This window comes from Pelodiscus sinensis, chromosome 12 (genome assembly GCF_052426305.1).
Source record: "Pelodiscus sinensis isolate ZL-2025 chromosome 12, ASM5242630v1, whole genome shotgun sequence".
NCBI classification, from domain to species: Eukaryota; Metazoa; Chordata; order Testudines; family Trionychidae; genus Pelodiscus; species Pelodiscus sinensis.
The window spans coordinates 46,714,489-46,738,452 of NC_143063.1; the positions used below are offsets into that span (position 1 = coordinate 46,714,489).

General features: G+C 48.4%; 1 protein-coding gene across 1 annotated transcript in view; it reads right to left on the reverse strand.

The window, feature by feature from the left end:
• SLC7A5 (solute carrier family 7 member 5) overlaps positions 1 to 23,964 on the reverse strand; it is a 61,462-nt gene that overhangs the window by 17,083 nt on the left and 20,415 nt on the right. Inside the window, exons 2-3 of the mRNA XM_089781539.1 lie at positions 19,596 to 19,721; positions 1,427 to 1,532 (exon numbers count right to left, since the gene is read on the reverse strand). Coding sequence (XP_089637665.1) covers positions 1,427 to 1,532; positions 19,596 to 19,721 — 232 coding nt within the window. The remainder of the gene's footprint in view (positions 1 to 1,426; positions 1,533 to 19,595; positions 19,722 to 23,964) is intronic.

Below are 23,964 nucleotides of genomic sequence, written 5' to 3' on the forward strand. Positions count from 1 at the left end.
AGGGGGTTTTTTTTTATAAAAGGATGGCTACTTTTAAATCTGTTACAGAGTGCCCAGACAGATCAGAATATCTTCCTACTGGTTTCTGTATGTTACCCTTCCTGATGTCTATCTGTGTCCATTTTATCTTTGGCACAGAGGCTGTCCATTTTGGCAAATACACATTACTGGCTCATGAGGGCATATATCCCATCAGTAGATGTGCAGGTAGATTGACCTCAACATGCATATGCAAATCCCACTAGAGGGAGACCAACAAAAACATGCTCTGCAAATCTGAGACTGCACAACGTGCATCTCCTATCTACGGTACAAGGACTGAGGCTGTCTACAAAACCTTCCCTGCAGATCCCAGCATGCAATGCGGCCAGCCTGTCTGGCACAAGATGGGTCACTGCCTGACAACACCTATGGTTAGGGATGCCAGGTGTCCGGTATTGAAACATACAGAGAATACCAGACACCTAAACTATCCGGTACCTTCTGAGTTTTTCCCGGCCAGGAGGTGAAAATCCCGGGCTCAATACAGAGGCAGCCTGGCAACCCTAGTGCTTACCAGGTAGCTGTCCGGCCCAGCGCAGGGAAGCAAGATGGCGGGCAGCCACTGGCAGCCTGGTAGGGCCAAAGAGCCTCACCACGTGGTTTTTAAAGGGGCCATGGTGATTTTTTTTTTGCGCTTACCAACTCTCAGGGTCCTTCTTTTTTTTGGGGGGGGGGGGTCAACAAATTTTTTCCTGGCGTGTTTTTATTGTTTGGTATTGTTTCTGAAACCATCTGGCAACCCAACTTATGGTCAGCTAGTGACGCCTCTGTCTTGCTAGTGGAGGGTTAAAATCTGGCTCTACTTCTACTGCAAATAAACTGGGCCCACATTTCTGTGACCACATGTGAAAGGATTAATAGAGAGACTTCTAGGAATTCTGGCTTGGCAGACAGATGGGTCAATTCAGAACGCTGCTGGTCACAGCTATAGGGCACACAACTTCTACTTTGATTTTTGCTCAGACGTAAGCCTTGGCCATTGGCTTACCAAAATCCAGCTAATTTGAACCAATGGCCCACATAAGGCATATTATCTCTGTTCAGTACGGTCTGAACTCCTACCCAAAATGAAGCCTGGATCCTTCTCAGGCTCAGAGCATGCAATGAGCCTTCTCTCCCATGCTGCTTTGATCAGCTGGAACAGCCTCGCTATCTCCGACTCTTCAAATACCCGTCTGTGCCTATGACAATTTTGGTTCCAACCAGACAATTCTACCTTATTTGGGGGTCTCTGGGTTTGCCTGGTGTTCACTCCCCATAGAACCGGTGATGAGTAGAGCTAGACTAGCAGTTCTGGGCCATGCGCTCTCTGTCAACTTGCTCAAAGAGCAGAAAAGAACTAAACTCCACAGTCACGGCAATGAGTAACATGCCAGCCACTTACCAGCCTCCATAGGCAAAGAGACCGCTATACAAAGCCAGCACGATGTTCCCCACATCGACTTTGGTGCCTTCAAAGGAGTGTTCAGGATTCAGGTTTGACACGTCATCTACAGAGGGACAAAAAAGCCCCAGACAAAATATCAAGATGTGAGAAGCAGACCAAGGCTGAATCCCAGAGACATTTGCAGGGTGACACAGACGAGAGCTAGGCAGGCAAATGATCTGGCAACCCCCGGAGGCAAAAAAAATCAGCTGATTGGGCATTTGTTTTGTTGCAGCAAAGCAGGTGGAGTTTGTGTTAAGAGTAGATGTAGTCAGGTTTCTTTCAGGATCATTTCCATTACTCCAGTTTCACATGGGGTGATTCTACTGCAGTGAAACCACGAGAAGTTAAATTAACAACTAACTACAGCGAGAGTTCTCTGATCTCCCACAGCGTAGATCACAGACAGTGCCTCTTAGACTTTTCCCCTCCCATGCACCATTGCAGAACTTCCCATGCTGACACTGGCCACCATTGTGTCCATGGGAAAGTAACATGAAGGAGCAAATGTGTTTTTAGCGTCTTCTGATGCAAGTTAGCAAGCGGAAATCAGGAAAGTGCCATGAAAGCAGCCGTTTTCCTAAGGGCTAACCCCTAGCACCAAGCCCATGTGCGGTCTCTCCTCGACTCCCCAACGTTGGGACTCAGTCTAGACTGCAAGTGCTAGAGCGGTGCAGCTGTAGCACATCTGGAGAAAATTCTCTGTGCTGGCAGGAGAGCATTTCTCCCTCCCCCCCCCCCCCCCAGCACTGTTTTAGGTCACTGTAACTTGCATCCCTTGGGGGGAGGGTGTCTTTTTCACCCCCCAAGCAACATACATTAGACTGGCTTAAGTGGCAGCTTATACTTTATGTGCCAATACCAGAAGTTGGGGCCTTGAGGGCACTGGCTAGATTTCAAGCAGAACAATTCTCTCCTGCCTCGGAGCCATTTCTACTGGGATCCTCTTACTCCCAGTCCTAAATGGCTGCTGGGTGACTGTTGAACAGCCGCTCTTTCCACCCCAGTGCTAGCTGCATTTCAGCTTTGGGTGGAATGATTCCTGCATCATGCAAAATGCTCTGGGATCCTTCTGCCTGAAAGAGGTTTAAAAGACCTCGCCCTGCCACCAAAGGCTGCTTTTTCTCGATAACGATCCAGGATTTCCTCTAGTTTCACAGGTGACCCAAGAAAGCAGCACGTTATGGCATCTTCTTTGAACTGTGGGAAGGGAAGTCTGCTACTTTCGAGTCTCAATAGTGAAAGTTCCTGTTATTTATCCACCATTGAATTAAAAAGCCATAAAAAGAAGATTTGATTGTACACGGCCTGAAAACCCTCCCAGCGCAGCTGCAGGGTTTATTTGTTTTGCTTTCAATTTTGCTGCCATTATTTTGTTTCAAGCTGTTTGATCTGGAGCCGAAATCCAGGCCTGGGGTGAAGGAAGCCACTTCTCCATCAGTGAAACAAGTGCTCTCCTTTGTGAGGGAGAAGACGGGGGAACAGCACAGGATTTGGTGAGGCACATTAGCCTCTGACCGGCCGGGTGGGTGACTCCCATGTGATTCCTCTTACAGCAGGGATCTGCCCAATTCCCCCAGGCAGCCCTCATCACATGGCAATCAGCAGCGCTTTCTGTGCTCGGGTTAGCCCTTCTCCCCTTTGGGAGGCTGCATTCCACAGATTCGTATCAGAGAAGGAGTATTAAAGGCCAAGCCACCACTTTTCTCTTGTGCTGCAAAATTCCAGCTCTCCCGCCCCACCGGGCTTTTAGCAGCATTATGTTTAGCCAGGCTGGGAAGAAAAGGAACACAAAGTAAAGCCGGGTGACAAGGAGTCTGCTAGAATCGTGCACATTTTCATCCAGCGGCACTTTCCCTGCAACGGGACGGGTCTGAGCTAGCTGAGTAAGACACACTCCAAGTCGGAGCCGGTGGGAGTTACCCACCTCCATCGCCTGTTTGGATGGAAGAATCACATTTAATACTCATCTCCACCTCATCCCCGTGCCTTTCATTCCACACGGGCTTTTCTTCACGGTCTCTGCCCTGCTGTCACGGCTCCTTCCCCATTAGTGGATTTAAACCAACAAAGCCTTTGGTAGCCCTTAGTGCCAGCAGTGCATGGCCTCCTCCATTCCCTACAGGAGGACCTGCGCCACCCAAAACCGCTCTCGCTAAGGCCTGTGTTCTGACAGACATCTCATGCAAGCTGTCCTTATTGTTACCTATTCCTTTGAACCGGAGGAGGGAGTTTAAGGCTGTGTCTACATTGGGAAGGTTTCACATCCAAAGTGCTGCTGACACGCAAAAGTGAGCTAAAGTGATCGGCATTCCAATGATTTGCTCTTTTTGTTTGTTCCCCAAACAGAGCCGCTCACTCAGCTGTCAGATGCTTTCCGCTTTGGAAAGGGGAGGGATGCAGGCCTGCAAGGCAGCTGAGATCACAGAACACTGAGCAGAGCCATCAGGGCAGGCACTCTAGGATATTGCTAGAAGGCAGTTCTCTCGACAAAACAAACAGCAGAGTCCACAATGGCTCTTTGTCGACGCTAAAGGGAAGGGAAAAGTGTGTGTCTTGGAACTGTTTTGTCACCAAAACTGGGTGTTTTTCCCAACAAAAGTTGCACTGCAGTGTGCGCGCTCTTACTGTTTTGTCAACAAAAGGCAGTTTTTGGCGACAAAACCTGCCAGCGTCGACAAGACCTCAGTCGCCTAAGGATGCTAGAGCCAAGTGGCTTTATCATCAGATACCTGCCCAAATCAGAACTGCCACCAGCCAAGGAGATTCTTCCTTTTGTAAGGGGTGTGCTCGTTTGCTCTGTGTGCGCAGGCAGGACAGAGATCTCTAAGCACGACAGAAACCAAAGGGCTGCGTGAGGGGAGGGAGTGGCACAGAGTCACACCCCACACCTTGCCCCAGGGGCCCCATTAAAGTAACAAGCTCCGGCACAAGCCCTCTCTGCAGCTCTTGCCAGTCGCCAAGACGCCAGTAATTGTACCTGCAGCTTTACCTGCGTGTGGGGCCTTCATGCCAAAGGAATCCTTCATGCCGTGCGCTGCATGTTCAGACCTTTTCTTTTAAAGCATCTGCTCCCTCTCAGGTCATGTCCATTCCAGCTTTAATACTGCAGGCGCTTCTACTGAGCTTAGGCAATGAACTGTAATTAAACCGGTGTCGCTGGGCTAAAAGGCAAGGAGAGGAGAACGCTGCCGTCTAAGGCAAAGAGTGAAGGAGAGCTACGTAGAGTTTGCCAAGAGGGTCCCACTTAGTAACGAACGTGGACAAAAGGAAACCTATGCTGGATGCCAAGAAAGCTCCCAGTGGTAACAGCCAATCAGTTGTGGCAAAGGGGGATCCCTGTTGGGGGGGGTCATTTAAAACCAGGGCGGAATGAAGCATCAGCAGGCTTAGTGTGGGGAAACCCCTTTTTATAATGCCTTCCCCCATCCCATGGCAATTGTTTAGATGGGACTGACATGGGTGTCGCCACCTTCCGCGGCAGGTGACGGGTCCGCCTCTCTTCTCCTGAGGGGCAACGGCGCTTGAGACTCTGCTAGTGAATCAGGACTCCTGGGCGTCATTCATGGCGCCTGCCACTAATCGGCGTGATCCGGGGCATGTCGGAGCACATGTCCGGGGCTCAGCTCCCCCTTTTGTAGAATACAATAAAGCCTCCCTCCCCAGAAAGCTGGAAGGGTGAGTTAGCTAACGTTCATCAACTGCTATTATTATTAATTATTATTATCATCATTAATAGCACTTGATGAACATTAGCTAACGCACCCTATTAATAACAATACTCCAAGGCCTGGAGCCCCAAAGGGCGTTCGGTTTGCCAAATTCCTTCTCTTCTAAGTGTATCATTATTGTTGTTACAAGAGCCCCGGGCTCTCAGAAGAATGCAGGGTAGGAAAGAACTAGTTGGCCACTCCGGTCGTGTTCTGGAAGCTCATGGCGGCCTACAATCTGCCTTCCGAACCACTGCATCAAACCGTCATCTGGTTATGGCTCCTGCTAGAGCCGGACCAAAATGATATTCTCTTAGCCTCAGGCAACAGTCTTCTTGATAAGTTATCGGAAGCCACAAAACCCAGGAAACCCATTTCAACAGTAATGGTTCATACACTACCACTTCGCCACTGTGTACACACACTAAAAGGGCACACCGGTTCTTAATCTCCTCAGCATCGATAAAGAAGCAAAATCACCCCCTACCCCTGTGAAAGCCATTCTTGATTTCTTGAGACTTTTGTATCCACCAGAATGGAATGTATTGAAGCTTTATACGGCAGGGCCCACAGCGTGCGTAGCTGCTATGATTTTTAACAGTTGCACAGTTTTAAACATATTTTTCCATCCTTAGCGTCTGCCACAGGCAGAGCCTCGCAGATCCGCGGGTCTCCACAGCTGCAGACGTGGAGAGCCGCAGCTCATTTTTGTAGCTACGGACACGGATACCAATTTTGTATCTAGAACCCTGCAAATGGGCGGATCTCCATGGATCATTTTTGCACAAGCAGATGCCAATTTTGCATCCACGCAGCGCTCCCGGCACAGGGTAAACTTCCTATGGCACTCAGAGAAAGCAAAGGCAGCGTTCAGAGATTTTAAGGAATGTTATCAACTGCCTGTAATTTTTATCTTAGGGGCAGAGAAGCAATTCACAAGTAATGGCCTCCCCTTTCTAGTAGGGCAGGCTAGTGGCGAGATGCAAACTCCAAACAGTCCAAGTATTTCCAGCCATTTCCCACTAGCTTACTTTACTGAGCACAGCAGGTTTAATCTACAGCCACGGAAACTTGTGGCAACGGTTGTGGGGGGAAGCCATGAACTAGGCTCCTGAATAGGGACTGATTGAAAGCCACAAGCTTGTTCTGCCATAAAGCCAACAACCCCTGAGGATGGCGTACCTACCCATCTGTTGTTTGTACTCTGTTTCCAGGATCGCAATCATCAGAGTCCATAGCCTTTGATCATAGTCTCATTTCAGTAAGAAGCTGTGGGGAACGTACAGCGTAAAAACACAAGAAAAGCCATCGATTGCATCGATCCATCAATGGTGTAGCTTGCTACAGCTACAATCAAAGGCTGTTTAGAGGCAGAAAGAAACTATGGGGGGAGGCAACATGATGTGAAAGAAAAAAGAGCAAAATATTACACAGTATTAGTGCGGCTCTGCTTTTAAAATAGAACCTTTAATCTGATTTGCTGCTTTGAATCTGGCCTAGATGAGTTTTCAGTGCACTGATGGATCCAAGAACTCAAGCACTAACTTTGACGCCGCTAGGAGAAGACAGTGCATTTTGGGTACCCGCAAAGGAGCATTTCTCAAATACAGACAGGGAGTCATCCGAAAGAGGTATATAGCCACAAGCACAAGTGTTTTGCCCATGTAAGGTTGCAAACTTGGCAGTGGAGATGAATATACAGGGTTACCACGCTGCCTGTGACCACTGGCTGCATGCAACATTAAAGAGTCATTACCTACATCTGCAGGGTGGGACACACACACACACACACACACACAAACACACACGCTATGTCTAGACTGCAAGCCTCTTTCGAAAGAGGCTCTTTCGAAAGATACTTTCGAAAGAGCCTCTTTCGAAAGAGAGCGTCTAGACTGCACGTTGAACTTTCGAAAAAGCGGCTTGCTTTTTCGAAAGAAAGCACCCAGTGAGTCTGGATGCTCTCTTTCGAAGAAGCCCTCTTTACATTGAAGAACGCCTTCTTTCGAAAGAGGAACTTTCGAAAGAAGGTGTTCTTCCTCGTGAAATGAGGTTTACCACCATCGAAAGAAAAGCCGCGTTCTTTCGATTTAATTTCGAAAGAACGCGGCTTGAGTCTGGACGCAGGTGAGGTTTTTTCGAAAAAAGGCTACTTTTTTCGAAAAAACCCCTGAGTCTGGACACAGCCTTACTTCACAGGCCCGAGGAGAGGAAGAAAAATCACTGACACTACATGTTTATGCACGTTAATTTCTTTGCACATGTGCACAGTCTAGGTGTTACTAATCCTGGCCGTGGTCACCAAGAGCTTTTAACACAGCAGCTGGCAAGAACCCACTGGCTGGGTAAAAACTAATTAGGCCTCCTTTCAACCTAGAGCATGCCAACTGCCTCGCATGAACCTGCCACGTCCAACAGACCTCAGGCAATGGGCATGTGCCTGCACCAACTATGCCGCCTGGTGAAAGACATAGCATCCATCTTTGCCTGGAGATTAAACGGCCATTTACAGAGCAAGAAGCCCATCAAGCAAGCCGGCATAACTGTGTTATTCACCCTCCCGTGTGAAACGCCGGATTAAGGCTTCAGCACGTGGCCGGTCTGATAGGATTGAGAGCTGTGTGGAATGTGCCTTATTCACTCTTTCACCCATTTCTCTCTCTCTCCCCATCCTCCTCCCTCCCCCACACATTGACTCTGCACACGCACACACACACACTGTTGATGCTGATCTCCTCCCAGCAGAAACCTCAGTGCTGGGAAACAGTGATGGATGGACAGCCATGGAAACAGCCTCTCTTCTCAGATCCATGCCATGGACACAATGTGGGCAACCACAGGGAAAGCTTCCCTTACTCTTATTCCTGCAGGTGCATCAATTTCAACCTGCAGGGACACACTCAAAACAAGAGCTGCTATAGCTCTTGGCCTCTCTGCTAAAGAGCAACAGGTGGGGGAAAGCAGGTGAGCGGGGGGGGGGAGGGGGGGAGGGGAGGGGCGGGGGGAGCTGTCCACTTAGTATTTGTACTCGGACCCCCCCAACTCATTTCCCACTCTCGTGTGTTGGCCACCACTGGATCTGAATAAGGAGGCTTCACATCCAAGGTCTATACTCCGTTACCAGTCCCCCAAGCCAGCCAGGAGACATTAGAGGAAAATCTACTGACTGCTGGAACTATGCTAATTGCCTGCTGGTCTCTGAATGGTGACGTATAATTAACTCTGGGTATGAAATGCAGGGAACACGGACAATGACAACGCTTGTTCAGATCTGTGGCCCTATGTATTGTCAGTATCCGTCCGCAGTTTATAGTCGGAGAGCCTTCAAGCCTGAGGTTTTGTTAATCACCGGCCAAGCACCGCAAATTTCCCTGTCAATTCAACGGAATATTTCTTAATGTCTCTTTCATGGGACTCCAGAGCAAACCAGACTGCTATAACCCGACCAATCTTTTGCTATTAACAAGAGTTACTTCACACTGTCCCTTGGTCTCATTACCGATTTGTTCTGACAGGCTTTTTCAGCGCAGTCAACTGCCATTACTGCCAGCAGAGAGTAAACTTTCCCTCCCTCGGATCTGTTCTAATCAGGAGATTTGCCACAAACAAGGCAATTTTCTTTTTCTCCTGCCATGGAATTAGCAAAATGAACCTCACTGAAGGAGGCAGATCAAAAGGGAACTTCCCGGCAAAAGGGAAAGAGATTCAATTAAAAATAAAGACACACACACAAACACAAAGCCCTGCAACCAGAGCAGGTAGATAATGTTTCTACTCGGCTTTTATGGGTTTTATTCTGTGCTGCTCTGCTTAATCTTTAAGGTTTGAATCTTCAGCTCCAAGCTTTTATTTTAAAAACAGTCCCACGCACAGGGAGAAATTTGCCAGGCATAATCATTCTTTTAAAGACTGGTTTACCCTGAACAGCGAACCAATCCACAAGGTGGGGGACCCAACAGTATGGGATTATATTGTTTGTATATAATTAAAGGAAAAAATGAGGTTTCAGGGTTAATCTAACCCCTCAGTGGCAAAAGGCTGAAATTCAGCTTACCTTCGCCTGTCCTTAATTCACCCTGTATTCAATAGCTACAGTTCTGTTAGGTCTCTGAAAAAGCAGTAGTGAGTAAAGGATAAAACAGAAACCTTAAATCCACTGTGGGGGGTAACACTGAGAATTAAGGCAGTCGCTCTGAGGCTCACAGGCAAATGATTTAAAACCAGAATTCAGGAATTTTTAAAAAGCCGTATCCTCACAGAAATATGAATTTCATTACTCCCTTTCCCACGCGCACCCTCCAAAAACACCGATATTTGATTTGTATTGACGCATTACCAAAGGCGTAACGAGTCTGTAACCCAAATACTGCAGCATTGGACACAGGACCCAGAAATTATTGATGACTGTTTTCACTGACCAAGACTGAGGGTATGTCTAGACTACAGCGCTACTTCAGGATACTGGAAATATCTCAAAATAGCAATGACGCGTCTTTAAACGCACCTGCTATTTCCCGAAATAGTGAGCATGCTATTCTGGCACCACTGTAACCCTCGTTCTACGAGGGTTAAGGGATTTGGTGCTAGCTACACATTTCAAAATAAGCTCTTTTGACCTAGACTTTGTATAGCACAAATTATGCAGCGTATTCCGACAGAAGGGTGCAGTCTAGACACACCCTAATTCAATGTTTGTTTTTTAAATCACCCAGCTTCAATAGCAAAAAAGGAAGTTGTGATTTTAAGACTGCTCAGTTTTCATAATGAAAAACTGTAGAAAAATGTTAAAATCTGGTTTTGACTTTATGTTTTCCTCCTCTAAATACACCAGTGTACTCTTGTGTGGTGCCATAGATTAGAGGCACCAGCTTTAAAACTATTCCAGTGAAACTATTATATTTTTTGTTTAAACAAATCCTTACAAGTTGGATTTTTTAAAGCAGGCCTGCAATAGGTTCTATGGTTTAAATGCAACAATTGCAGAAATGCAATGGGAATAATTATCCTATACAGGCAGTCCCCGGGTTACGTACAAGATAGGGACTGTAGGTTTGTTCTTAAGTTGAATTTGTATGTAAGTCGGAACTGGTACATATTGTAGGGGAAACTCTAGCCAAACATTTCTCCAGAGCTCAGTTTTATTCTCCCACATCTCACTTCCCTCAGTCCTTTATTCTCAAGCTGAGGTGTCTGCTGAGAAAAGCCGCTCCGCGTCTCCCTGGTCTGCTGGGGGGGGGGGGGGGGCGCTAGCTTTGCGTCTCCCTGGTCTGCAGGGGGGGGAAGCAGCTAGTGCGGGGTTGCCTCACCCCGTTTGTAAGTAGGGATCCGATGTAAGTCGGATCCATGTAACCCGGGGACTGCCTGTAATTTATTTGGCTCACTTCCTTGGAAAACTTAATGGTTCTATCATAGAATCACAGAACACTATAACTGGAAGGGACCTCTAGAGATCATCAAATCCAGACCCCTACACTCACGGACCAAGCACCATCTAGATCATCCCTGACAGATGTTTATTCAACCTGCCCTTAAATATCTCCAGATATTGTGGAGACTCCACAATCTCCCTAGGCAATTTATTCTAGTCTTTAACCTCCCTGACAGGCAGGAAGTTTTTCCTAATGTCCAACCTAAACCTCCCTTGCTGCAGTTTAAAGCCCATTGCTTCTTATCCTATCCTCAGAGGCCAAGGAGAACAATTTTTTTCCTTCCTCCTTGTAACACCCTTTTAGGTAGTTAAAAATTGCTATTGTGTGCCTTCTCAGTCTACTCTCTTCCAAACTAAACAAACCCAATTCTTGCAGTCTTCCCTCATAAATCATGTTCTCTAGACCTTTAATCATGTTTGTTGCTCTTGTCTGGGCCCTCTCCAATTTCTCCACATCTTTCTTGAAATGCGGTACCCAGAACTGGACACAGTACTCCAATTCAGGCCTAATCAGTGCAAAGTAGACCAGGAGAATGACTTCTCATGTCTTGCTCACAACACACCTGTTAATGCCTCCCAGAATCATGTTTGCTTTTTTTTGCATTATTGTCATACTGTTTATAGCTTGTGGCCCACTATGACCCCTAGATCCCTTTCTGTAGTGCTCCTTCCTAGACAGTCGCTTCCCATTCTGAATGTGTGAAACAGATTGTGCCTTCCTAAGTGGAGCACTTGGCATTTGTCCTTATTAAACTTTATCCTGTTTACCTCAGACCATTTCTCCAGTTTGTCCAGATCATTTTAATTTTGACCCTGTCCTCCAAAGCACTTGCAACCCATCCGAGACTGGTATCATCTGCAAACTTCATAAGCGTCCTCTCTATGCCATCATCTAAATTGTTGATGATGATATTGAACAGAACCGGTCCCCAAATAGACCAAAACCTCCCAATCCAAGATCAGAAAGTTGCCATATAGTCAAGGCCACCCCAGTCCTCTTGGTTTCTCCCTTAAAGTCCCCTCCAAAATACACATCATCCATCCACAAATGTTAGTGAAACTGTAACAAAATCAGAGGTAGACCCAGGAATACAACCCAAGAGCCACCTGTTCCATGTGGGCTCCATTGATGACTAGGTAATCTTGCAGCCAAACAAATGTAGCAGCAGACTCTAGCCTCAGGTGTTCAGACTCCCAGTCACCTGTTCTAACTACTACATCACATTTCCTCTTCACTAGGCAATACCTGGTCAAAAAGCATTTAGACGTGCTTGGACAGAAGGTACTAAGTAAACACTAGCAGATCACTAGAAGAGAGAACTAAGACAGTTTGTAGTAACAGCGGAAGGAAAAAACAAAAGGTCATCAAAATTATACTAGAAAATTCTCCCCCTTTCACTATATTTCCACACTGGGACAACCCATCCTCCAGCGTGGATGCTGTTATGACCTGGAAACAGGTCCATATCCTGGAAACAGAATAACTGCACCAGCATAAGGTAATTTTATATAGTCTATATTTGAGAGAATCTGTCTGATGTGAAGTATCAGAGGGGTAGCCATGTTAGTCCGAATCTGCAAAAGCAGCGAGGAGTCCTGTGGCACCTTATAGACTAACTGAAGTGTTGGAGCATAAGCTTTCGTGGGCAAAGACCCACTTCGTCAGATGCATGCATCGTCTTTGCCCACAAAAGCTTATGCTCCAACACTTCAGTTAGTCTATAAGGTGCCACAGGACTCCTCGCTGCTTTTGTCTGATGTGAGTGAGCGAGTGAGCCTGTCTGCTTGTTCAAGAACGCCTCTAAAAATCCATGGTGTCCAACATGCTAGCCACACGTGGCCACCTGAGCGTGGCTCACTGGTTCACCAAATAATTTACTTTTTGAGAATAACGTGGCTAGTTCGCTATCTGGCAGTAGCCATTGTAAGGGCTACTGCTTCAGAACTGGTTGGACAACGCGGTCTTGAATGGTAAGAACTAGGACCTCCACATTTGGGATGCAGCTCTCTCTTAAAGGTCAGGGTTTGGCTGTCTGGGGGGTGGGAAGGAGGCTGAAGCTCTCCCAACTCATGCGTATGGTTTTATGCCATAAAACCATAAGGAAAAGAGACAGACTCACCGGGCAAGTGAAAGGGGCTGGCTGGGGTTGTGCCCCAGCCCCGAGTCTCACTCCCCCCAGGTGCCCTTTAGGGATGGGGAGCTAAAGTCCCCCCCTCTGATTTGTATGGGACATTGCTGGCTCTTCCCCTTGGTCAGGAAGCGAAGGGAAAGTGCAGTTTGCTACATTCCTCACTCTGGCTGGGGAGCACAAGGGGCAGACACACCTGCACCTGCCCCAGCTGGGAACATCCACCCGACTCCCAGCTGTGCCCAGTGGAGCTGCAGAGGCCAGGGAGAGGCGCTTCTCACCTGGCCTCAAGCTGCTGCAGTCAGAGGGCTGGGGTTGTCCTCTCTCCCCGAGGCAACCTGCATCCTGAACCCCTCAGCCCCAGCCCCCCACCTCAGAGCAATGATTTAAATGAAAATAAAAGTGAACTGAGTCAAGGACTCGAGCAATGATGGGTAAATCTAGGTGGAGGTTTCATCAGTGCATTATGTAAACAGAAAACTCACAAGAACATGCTGATTTGCACAAGGGTAATATGGTCACATGTTTTCTGTTTTCTTTGTCATAAAATTTTACTGCTGTTCTTAAAGTAACAAAAACACTTCACCACAGAGGGAGACAGAGCCAAGGACTAGGGGGGTGGGGGGCGGGGGATTGCAGACAGACAGGCTATAAAGTCTCCGAAGTTTCCACATCTGAGTAAGAGACAATATTGTTACTTTCCACTGTTTACTGATCATGTAAATATAAAACAGCAGTAGGGAAAATAATAAAGGGGGAAAAAATAAGTTAATTCACTCCATTCAGACACAAAATGAAATGTCATGGGAACATACCAACCCTTCTATCCCCCAGACCTCAGAGCCAGCCAAGTTGCTGCAAAAAATATTTCGAACTTGATGTGCATTTTGCTGCAATGATAATTTCCAGCCAAAGAGCAACTTCACAGAGCCCTCTAGTTCCTTTTGTCCCAAGAGTACAGTGGCTGGTCTAAAAGGAAACAAGGACACACAGAAGAAAAATATATTTCCCATGGAAATGGGATTTATTGTCACCCACCTACTCAGCGTAACAGGCTTTGAGAAAAATTACCCATTTTAAAGAGCCAACTTCTTTACACACAAGGCCTATTGATATTAACCTGCAAGAGATCCAGCAACCAGATGGTGTGCAACCTTGTGTGATATTAGTGTACTTCTGTTTACCGAAGAAAGAAGAAATACAGTCCCCTTTGTTACTGTACAGGATTAGAGCTCTCTGGTGAGATGCAAGGATAAGTGCAATAGCTTTGGGAAGGTGGAAACTAAAATACGAATGGAGGATAAGAAAGGGCACATAAGAGAAACAGGTGACTCTAGTAGGCAAGATCTCTTACGTCTTCCATTGTGAGGTTGATGAAAGTAAGTACAGGTGGAACCTCTCTAGTCTGGCACCCTCGGGACCTGACCGGTGCCGAACCACAGAATTTGCCACACCACTAGAAGCCAATATTGTCTAGCAGCATTACCAACACTTCCGCTGCTTACTGGGCTCGTAGAAGTAGTTTAGGGATCAATACAAGCTAATACAGCACCGAACACTGAGAGCCAGGACTGGTGGCTGTAAACAAACTTTATGGGACTGTGGGAAACTTGGCCACACCCATGCTAAGTGGACATCTGACTCACTAAAATCATGCTGGACCACGTACGATGCCGGACCAGGGAGTGCTAGACTAGAGAGGTTCAACTTGTATTAGACAAGGGAGAGAACTCTACCTTTTGTTAAGGAAAAACAGCTGCCTGGTTCCCAACCCCACACATTATACCTCTTCCAGAGTTATCTGCTTCAGGCGAAGTGACTTATAAATTCAAGATCCCATGCCACAGATCTTGACATATTTGGGATTTTGCAGGGCATGGGAAGATCAACCCACTAAAAATATGAAATCCTCATTTAACGTCTTCCATGCAAACCATATCCCAAAACGCATTTACAGAGGTAAATAGTATCTCATCTGGGCAAACCTCCATCTTCATGAGAGAACAGAGAATTTATAATCCAGTCAACCTGCCCTGTTGCGAAACTTGGAGGCACCCAGGCAGGCCTGTTAAAGGGATGGAAAAAAGGAACATTCAGCTCCAAGAAGATAGGTTTTGCTGGAGGGACTGAGATATAAAATACCTCTGATATGTTGGCAGAAATGTGGCTGGCTAACACAAGCTTACACTAATGTTGGAAAGAAAAATGAAGAGGCACGAAGACAAGGAAGAAGGGAGGTTATCAAGTAAGATTGCAAAAGACCGAGTAAAGAGCTGATAAGGGAGAAAGACAGAGGGTGGTTGCTACATGCACAGGGCTAAATTCTACTCTTGGGGTACGTCTAAACTACATGGCTCCGTTGACAGAGCCATGTAGATTTGTGTGTTTGGCAAAGGGAAATGAAGCCGCAATTTAAATAATCGCGGCTTCATTTAATTTTAAATGGCTGCCACGCTGAGCCGACAAACAGCTGATTAGCTGTTTGTCAGCTCAGCGCGCTAGTCTGGACGCTCCCGCGCCGACCTGAAAGCCTTTTATCAACCTCCCCGTTATGCCTCGTAGGATGAGGTTTACCGGGGAGGTCGATAAAAGGCTTTCATGTCAGCAGGGGAGTGTCCAGACTAGCGCGCTGAGCCGACAAACAGCTGATCAGCTGTTTGTCGGCTCAGCGTGGCAGCCATTTAAATTTAAATGAAGCCGCGATTATTTAAATCACGGCTTCATTTCCCTTTGCCAATCAGCCTAATCTACATGGCTCCATCAATGGAGCCATGTAGTTTAGACACACCCCAGGTTACACCTGTGAGTCAGTAGCTTTACTATGGATTTTAACACTTCTGCATATGGGAGTCTGAAAAACACCAGAGAGTAAGATTTGTGTGGAGTAACGGTGATCCAAAGATGGATAGCACTGTTATTATATCTATAATACATGGAAATTCCAAAACAAAGTTTTTGTTTGTCCCAGAGTAATGACTGCATTCCGCAGTTATTGGTCAAGAAAACGGAGGAGAGGGTTTGTTTGTGTCTTCTGCTTCTAAAGGTGATAAAAGTTCAGCAAAGCAAGAAGGGAGGAAAGCATATTTTGCAACAAAGCCTTGTACACTGTTCCTCTGGAGCTGTTGGCATGGAGTTGGAAGTGGAATAAAATCCTCTGAAAAAGCAAGGTATTCTGCAGAGATAGCAGCATTTCCCTAAGGTCAGGCAGGAATTAAAAATGGTGTGTGTGTAGAAGAGTGAATTTGCCAGAACTGAAAGCTAGGATGGAGCATTATCAATATGTGGTTATCCACAGTGAACATAAACAGCGCCAGGATAGCTCCCTGAAAGAAGTTTCTTTTCATAAAATCCAGATTTCAAAATGTTCATCCCCTGTGCAACTCCTTGCCAGAGATGTTATGAAGGCCAGAAATGGAACAGGGTTAAAAAAAGAGCTAGATAAATTCATAGAAGATAGGTCCATCAATACTTATTAGCCAGGATGGGTAGGAATGGTGTCCCTAGCTTCTTTACGTTAGAGGCTGGGAATGGGTGGAAGGAGAGGATCACTTGATTATTCCCTATTCTGTTCATTTCCTGAGGTATTGGCCACTGTCGGAAGACAGGATACTGGTCTGACCCAGTATGGCCGTTCTTATGCAGTGTCATCACAACAGAAGTGGGTCTTGGGAAAGGGTATGGAGGCCCACATGGGAGTGGCCTTACGGTCTAGTAGTCCAAGGAGAATGCTCCCTACACGAGAGACGATGTACAGTAAAGTGCACAGACAGTTCTGGAAAGATAATGACAATTGGGGGGTGTTTCTGATGATGCAGACACTGCGAGGAAACAGACAGCAACCCACTAAACAGTTACACAGAAGACACACAAGAGTAATGACATAGCTCTCCTCGGAGCAACAGGCATCAACGAACACAGCTGCCTGGTTCCCCCAACCTCACACGTTATACCTCTGCCAAAAAAAGAAATCTACTTGATTTTAGATTCCTCAGGAAGTGGGCAAACTTTACGCAATGTTTCCTGTAGCCTGGCCTGAGTGTGTTGCAGAAGCTACAAGCTCAGCCCCTGTAGGAAAAGGAGCCCTGCACACATCTTCCAGTAGTAAAGGCTCCCTCTCTGTTGTGGTTGTCACCTGCCTGCTGGTCTGTTTTCAGCGGTCAATAGAGGGCACAATCTGACCACTTACAATGGTCCGTCTCCGTTGGTGAAAACCTGCAGCAGCCAGCATTGTAGGGGGAAGGGGGGTCCGATTTCTGTCCTGCATACGGAGGGGTGCTGAATACGCAGGGAGGATTGTCAATAGCTGGCTGGTGCAGCACACAGCGGTTACATCTGCCGCTCTAGTGTGCAGTTCATAACCCACGGCCAACAGCAGAGATAAGGGCACGGATTAGCTCTCAATGAATGAGCATGACCCTGTTGGAAACAGAGCTTCCTGGCTGCCAGAGGACAGATGTGCTCAGGCCAACCCTGGGGCAGCGTGTGGGGTTGCCATAGCTGTGTTCAGGGACCATGTGCAGGCCCATATGCAAGGGGGTGCGAAGGGTGTGAATGCACCTCCCCCCATCCCATGTTCCCCCAAATAACTGTGCTCCAGCCGGCCGGGGAAAGGCTGGGGCTGATCTCCCCTCCCTCCCAGGAGCAAGGCTGGGGCAGGGGCAGGGGCTGGGGCTAGGCCTTGCCCCTGGGGCAGGAGGGGGAATCAGTCCCAGTCGGCTGGATCATGGGGGAGGGAGCTCGGGTAGCACACTCCTCCTGCCTTCCCCCAGCCGGTGGCTTGTGCAGAGCTGCTCCCTATAGAACTGTGCTCCGTGGGGAGAATTTAGGGTTACTGAGCATGCTCAGTAGCTCCGCTGAAGCCCCTGCCCTTCCTACGTAGAAGTTTCTGCTGGCTACATTTTATAGAAATTCCTGCATGTGGGCCTGATACGAATGGTTAATGCACCATTGTGGGCCAGGGATCATATTGTGGAGTGGGGGGGGGGGGGGAGGAGAGAGTTACCACAGCCTCTGTCTAGAACTAAACACAGTGGAAGGCAATTAAGGCAAATCACTCAGGCTGCAAACACCTGCAGAGAGATGCCACCACCGGAGAAGACTTGCCTAGAACAGATTCAGACCGGATTGTCCAGGGACCAACAGACAACCAAAGGGATTTTGGCATAAAAAGGCTGACTTTGAACTCTTTCTGAGCCAGCAAACAGTCAGAACCGTCTAAGATCATTTAACTCAGGGGTGGGCAATAATTTTTGATGGGGGGGAGGGCGCTCCCAAGATTTTGGAAAGTGGTTGAGGGCTGCACTCTCTTCCATGGTATTAATGGAGGTGATGTGCGGACTGGGGGTGCAGAAAGGAGCTCGGGGTAAAGGATTAGGGTGCAGGAGGGAGAATGGAGTCTGGGAGGGAGTTTGGGTGAAAGAGGTAGTTTGTGACCTAGGGCAGAGCTGGCCTTAGGAACGGGCGAGCTGCATTTTGGTCCAAACTCCCGAATTCTCCCCCGACCTTTCCCCGCCCTCGACCAATTTTCCCCAGGTGGTTTTTTGTTTGTTTGTTTGCTCAACAATTTTTTTTTTTTTTGCTCGGGGCTACCAGTTGACCTAGGGCATGGAACTGGGGTGCAGGGTTTTGGGACGTGACCTAGGGTAGGAGGGGATTGTGATCTTGGGCAGGAGATTGGGGTGCCAAGTCTGGGTGCATATGGAGTAATGGGGCAGGAGTGTGGGGCAGAGGGTCGGGGAAGGGAGAGGCTGAGGTGCCAGAGGCAGGTTCTCGCCAGGAAACTTATCAGCCTGCCTGCCTGCGGAGCTAAAGACTTGCAGAGCTTAAAATGTTTCTGCCTGCTTGGCCATGTGCTTGAGTGAGTGAGCAGGAAGGTGTGCTTTGTGGCTGCCTGTTATTCAAACAGGCAGGTCCCACTAGCTAGTGTCTGTCCAGAAACCAGCCAATGGGATTGTGCTGGGGGTGGGAGCAGTGTCTAAACCTTCCCCTCTGGACTCAAAGAGAAAGAGCCCCACAGCCACATTTCTGAGCCGCGTAGGAGGCAGCGGGGCAAGCAGGGGAGCCTGCCTGGGGCTCCCCACTGCCTCTGCGGGCCAGATCTAGTGGCTTGGTGGGCCGAATCCAGCCCGTGGGCCATACTTTGCCCAGGCTGATTTAGACAGTGCTTCGTCCTGCAATGAGGGCAGGGCAGTGGACTCGATGACCTCTCAAGGTCCCTTCCAGTTCTAGTGTTCTATGATCTGTCCAACGGGGGGCGCTAACCCTTGTGGAAGGGTTTAAAAGACTTCGGACTACTAGAACTCCTCAGGACAATACAAAAATTACTGCATGTATTTTTTAGCATCACAACAAGGCTAAACGGAGTCATTGTGATGCATTGTGTTGAGACGATACGGTGACTGCGATTTCACGATGTGGTAAGACAAAAATTTTGTTCCACGACTGGCAGAATCAACTCCTGATCTTCCCCAGGGCAAGAATATAAGCAGTTCCCCTATCAGCTATTTGGCAAGAAAACTAATTCAGTCACATTGAGAACGATGGAAAGGAGGAAAGAACCTATCCTGATCCTTTAAAAATCCAGGTGTGAAGGTACAACTGCTTAGTACCTGGGCTGGTGTGTTTGTTTTTAAAGATACTGGAAGGAATTCAGTTAAGGTTGCATCATAGAACATAATTACCGGTCTCAAAGAAGAGTTGTATGTGCATTACTGATTACATCTATTGACATAACCCCTCACCCCACTTAGATCACGCAATAAGCGGCCGAGCTAGAAGAATCCAGGAATTTGAATTTCCATTCCCCTGCTCTAACCGCCTGCCTGCTTGCTCTTCCTCAGCAAAATAGGAGAGATACTCACTTGTTCCAAGCTGCACAAAGCCAAGAATGATGATTAAAGCAAGAGCCAACAGTTTTGCAGCTGCAAACGCATCCTGGACACGGGTGGCCGCTTTCACGCTGTAACAATTCACCGCCGTGAGTAACACTAAAGAGAAAGAGATAGGGAGAGAAAAATCAGTTTCCAGTGCAACGAGTCTATAGAACATAAAGCGTATCATGGGACTTCTCGATTTGGTGAGCACAAATAAGAAGGAAAGGAAAGGAAAAGAAAGGAACTCACAACTGTGGCCATCTTAGGACCCTTTGCCTTCTAAAGATTTGGTAGAAAAATCTCTATATTATTATTATATCATATTATATTAAGCAGTATAACTATGTTATTTAAATGTAATATAATCCCTCGATATATTATCCACAAAGTCAGAAATTGCTAGCCCATGAGAATACTTAATGGACACGAGGTCTGTGCTCCCTGGAGTTCATCATTCGGTATAGTCAAAGGTTTGGCATATTTTTGCTAACACATGTAGGAACTAAAAATAAATAGTTAAGATAGGGATGTTAAATATCGGTTAACTGAACAGTTGATAAACCTCGTGAATTCTTTTTGGTTACTCGACTATTCTATAATGCCTGGGGGTGAGGCCAGCAGCCAGTGCACTCTGACCTCACTCCCGAGGTACCCCCTGGCACTCCGCACTGCTGCCTCTGTATCAGCGGCAGCAGCACAGGGTGGCAGCAGCCCTGGTCTGGGATGGGGGAGAGATCTGAGCTCCCGGACCCGACGTGAGCTAGAACTGAGCAAGGCTGCCTGCTTGCCTGGCTCCTAATACACTTTAAATGCAGAGCCACAGCAGGGGTAGGTCCTGAACTCAGTGCAAGCTGGAACTGAGCCAGGCTGCTGGCCAGCCTTTTAAAAAATTTACTGGCGGGGGGGGGGGGGAAATTGTGTAGCATTAGCATTAATCGTGTAGTCTATAGTATTAAGGCTTAGCTTATCTGTTAATCAGTTAATCGACTACACTATTACACCCCTAATTTAAGATACAATTTTCTTGGGCCAAATCCCTTCCCCATCCTAATTTTTGTCTTAGAGAAGATGGTCTTTACAGATCACAACTCTTTGGAGCAGGGACATGCCCTCTTATATGGGTATAGTGATTAAGGGTGTGAATGGTTAACCGGTAATCATCATCTTTACCGGGTGATGCTTACTGCTTATAGTTAACCGGTGGGCTGAAGTAGCCCCCCAGATCACCCCCGTTTAAGCAGTTAACTGGTTAAACATAATGTTTAATGGGTTAACTGCTTCAATGATATAGAATAAGAATAGTACATGGCCTCGATACCTCCTAAACCAACCCCATTACTCCTATGGTCAAGCCAGGGTACATATAATCTCCATGGAAACGCAGACAGCAGGAGTTATTTCAATCTATTCCCAGCATTGCATCAGCACCCAATTGAAATTGAGGCCCTGTTGTGTGAGACACTGTACAAATCCCGCAGGAGAAGACAGTCCTTCCCCTGAAGTGTTCGTATTTGCCTTGTTTAATGAGACTGTGGAGTGGGAGGGAAAGGAAAAAGCTTCCTGTGAAAGTCTCAATGCCGGTCAGTGGGAACGGAAAGCAAGCCTTCCCATTCCCAGACCACTAGGTCACACTGCCTCCAAAGCACAGCCCAAGGCATGTGGCCGCCTTGAATGTGAAGGAAAGCCGCTAGCGAACAAGATGGGGCATGATCAGAGCATCGCACGACAGGCTGCATCCCGTGGTCACTCTCCTTGTCCCGCTTGCCCGCTGGGGAAGTGAGCAAGCAGCGGCAGGCGAACCTTGGTACATCGTACGCTGGGCAGCGGCCTACGGTCTGCAAACTTTTGTTCGCGGGTGAAGAAAATGGTGACCCACCAGAATGTGACTGGAGCATGGGCTCTGGAGTGGGGCTGAGAGCTTTGGGGCATGGGGGGGCGCTCTGAGGATTGTCAGGGCTGGGGCAGGAAGGGCTTGCCTTGAGTGGCTCCCAGTCAGTGGTGCAGCGGGGGCTAAGGCAGCTTCCTGCCCCTCCTGGCCCCGCAGACCATGCTGTCCCCAGAAGCAGCTGGCAGCAGATTCCCAGCCAATGGGAGTGCAGACCTAGTGCTGGGGGCAGGGACAGTGCACGGAGCCCTGAGCACTTACCCCTCCACACACACTTAAGAGTCAGGCCTGCTGCTGGCTGCTTCTGGGGCACAGCGCAGTCCGAATTGTGCCAGGACAGGCGGGAGCTGCCTTAGCCCCCCCCCCCCCAAGGCTCACCTGATCCCCCTGCAGCAATGATCCCCAGGACCCCCACATTCCACGCCCCAGCCCTGGGTTGCGACCCATCGTCTGAAAACCCGCTACAGAAGTCTCCTCTGGGACCCAAATCTACGCCCATTTCCTCTCTGCGAGGCTACCAGCCTATGCTTGCCCCAGCGCTTGGACCCAGTTCTGCCCCCACAGCTGGGAGCAGGCCCGGATCCAGGCCCTCACTGAATTGTCTCCGGGGCAGCGGATCTTGTGGACATTTTTCTTGAGCCGTGATTTTGCACGTGGGTTGGTTCCCATCCTCGCGCCTGTGGGCTGCAGGGGATATTTTTAGTCTTCTGACGAGTTTTCTAACAAGACAACACAGGACAAAGTCATCCGGGGGGGGGGGCGGCATATGTTCCGGGACGGGTCAGACTAGACCACAGGCTACTGTACATTCCAATACAGGGTTGTCATCACGTTCCTTTTTGCAACACGCATCTGCCTGCAAAACACAAGGCTGCCCCATCCCCTATCAAGCACAGCCCACGCTCACAGGATCCTAATACAGCAACACTTCCCCACGACATGCAGTATTCCGGTCAGGCGTTCGCTTCCCAGCTACACCGTGAGGTGGGCAGGATGGGTGTGATTTCGGAGGATGGGGGCAGAAGGGAGTGAAAATGGGCTACAGCGTTTTTCCTGGGGAAAGGAGGGGAGGAGTAGCAGGCAGTGCACAGGCAGGGTGGACGATGCAAAGCTACCAGGTGATCATGCCTCCAGGGGAATGAACAAATTCTCCTATCCAGAAGCAAGGCCACGACGGCTGCAGTGTGGTCTCTTTCTGCTGGGTTCCGACGGAATGGAGGCCAACACACGAAGACCATACCCTGCGCCTTCCCCAAGTGGCAGAGACGGCTTGCAGGGCTAAGGCAGTCCTGCCCTCTAACTCGACCTCTGGTCGATCAGCTCTTCTCCTTCCATCCACATTCCACAGGGTGCAGACACGGGCTCCTTCTCGGAGGCGGGGAAAGTGGATTTACAGGTGGGAAACCCCCAAGCAAGTTGGTACTTTCTGCAGAATTTTTTTTTTTTTTTTAAGAGAGAGATTACTCTCAAGTATTCCTCCCACCTCCCGCCACACTAGTCAGTTCCCTCTCTCAGCTCCCTGGGCAGAGAAAGGCCCACGGGTGCAAGAACACAGAGAGGCAAGGTCCGATCCAGCATTACCAGCAGCTGAACTGCTTTTTCACTGGCACAAGGCAGGGCCTACACCAGAAGGTGGGGAACCTAAGGCCCAGGGCCAGATGCAGCCCTCGGCTTGCCAGGATCTGGTCCCCAGGCATTGGGGAGCCCATGCTGGCACTCCAGCCCCCCTACTGTAGCCTCGCTGGGCTGAAGCACATAAAATCTACTAGGCTAGCCCCCACCCAGGCTCTGGTGTGTGAGGAGATTGTGGGGAGTGTCTTTCCCCTTCTCACTCGAGGGCTCCCCAAAAAGGGTCCCCTCCCCGACCTACACAATCAACATTGTAGATATTAAGAGGAGATGATCCTCTCTCTGATCTGCTGCTTTGTGCTGTGAATGGCTTTGCTGAGCCTTCTTCGCAGAGCAGGTCAGAGTATACACCTGCGGTACAGCATGGGTGTGATCGGGGATGTTAAAATGCAGTTAATTAAGTAAATGTGTAACCGATGAAATTTACATTCACAAGGGAGAGCAGTTGCTTTCCCAGGAGCTAGGGCATGCAAGGAGCCGGCTTTTAAGCCAGCTCACTACATGCACTGGGAGCCTGTGTGTAACCGTGTCCATGTTCATATCCCCAGGGGGGATGCGCTGGAAGGGGTTTTCTATTTTCAAATATGGGGGGAAGGACAGGCGCTGAGATCCTGAATAGCAGAGTCACCCAGGGACTTGCAGCCTGATCGTTATGGTGATTAACGAGCGGATTTTTCTCTTCTGGCCATCTGAAGGAGCCATCCCAGGAGAGCTGTGCAGAAAGCTTAGGCAAGCGGAAACTGCTGAGACTGCACAAAGCGCTAGGCGCACAAAGGGCAGGGGCTTAGGCTGTGCAGTTGGGCAGGCCAGTCAGCGTTTGAACTAGCCGACACCCTGTACCTC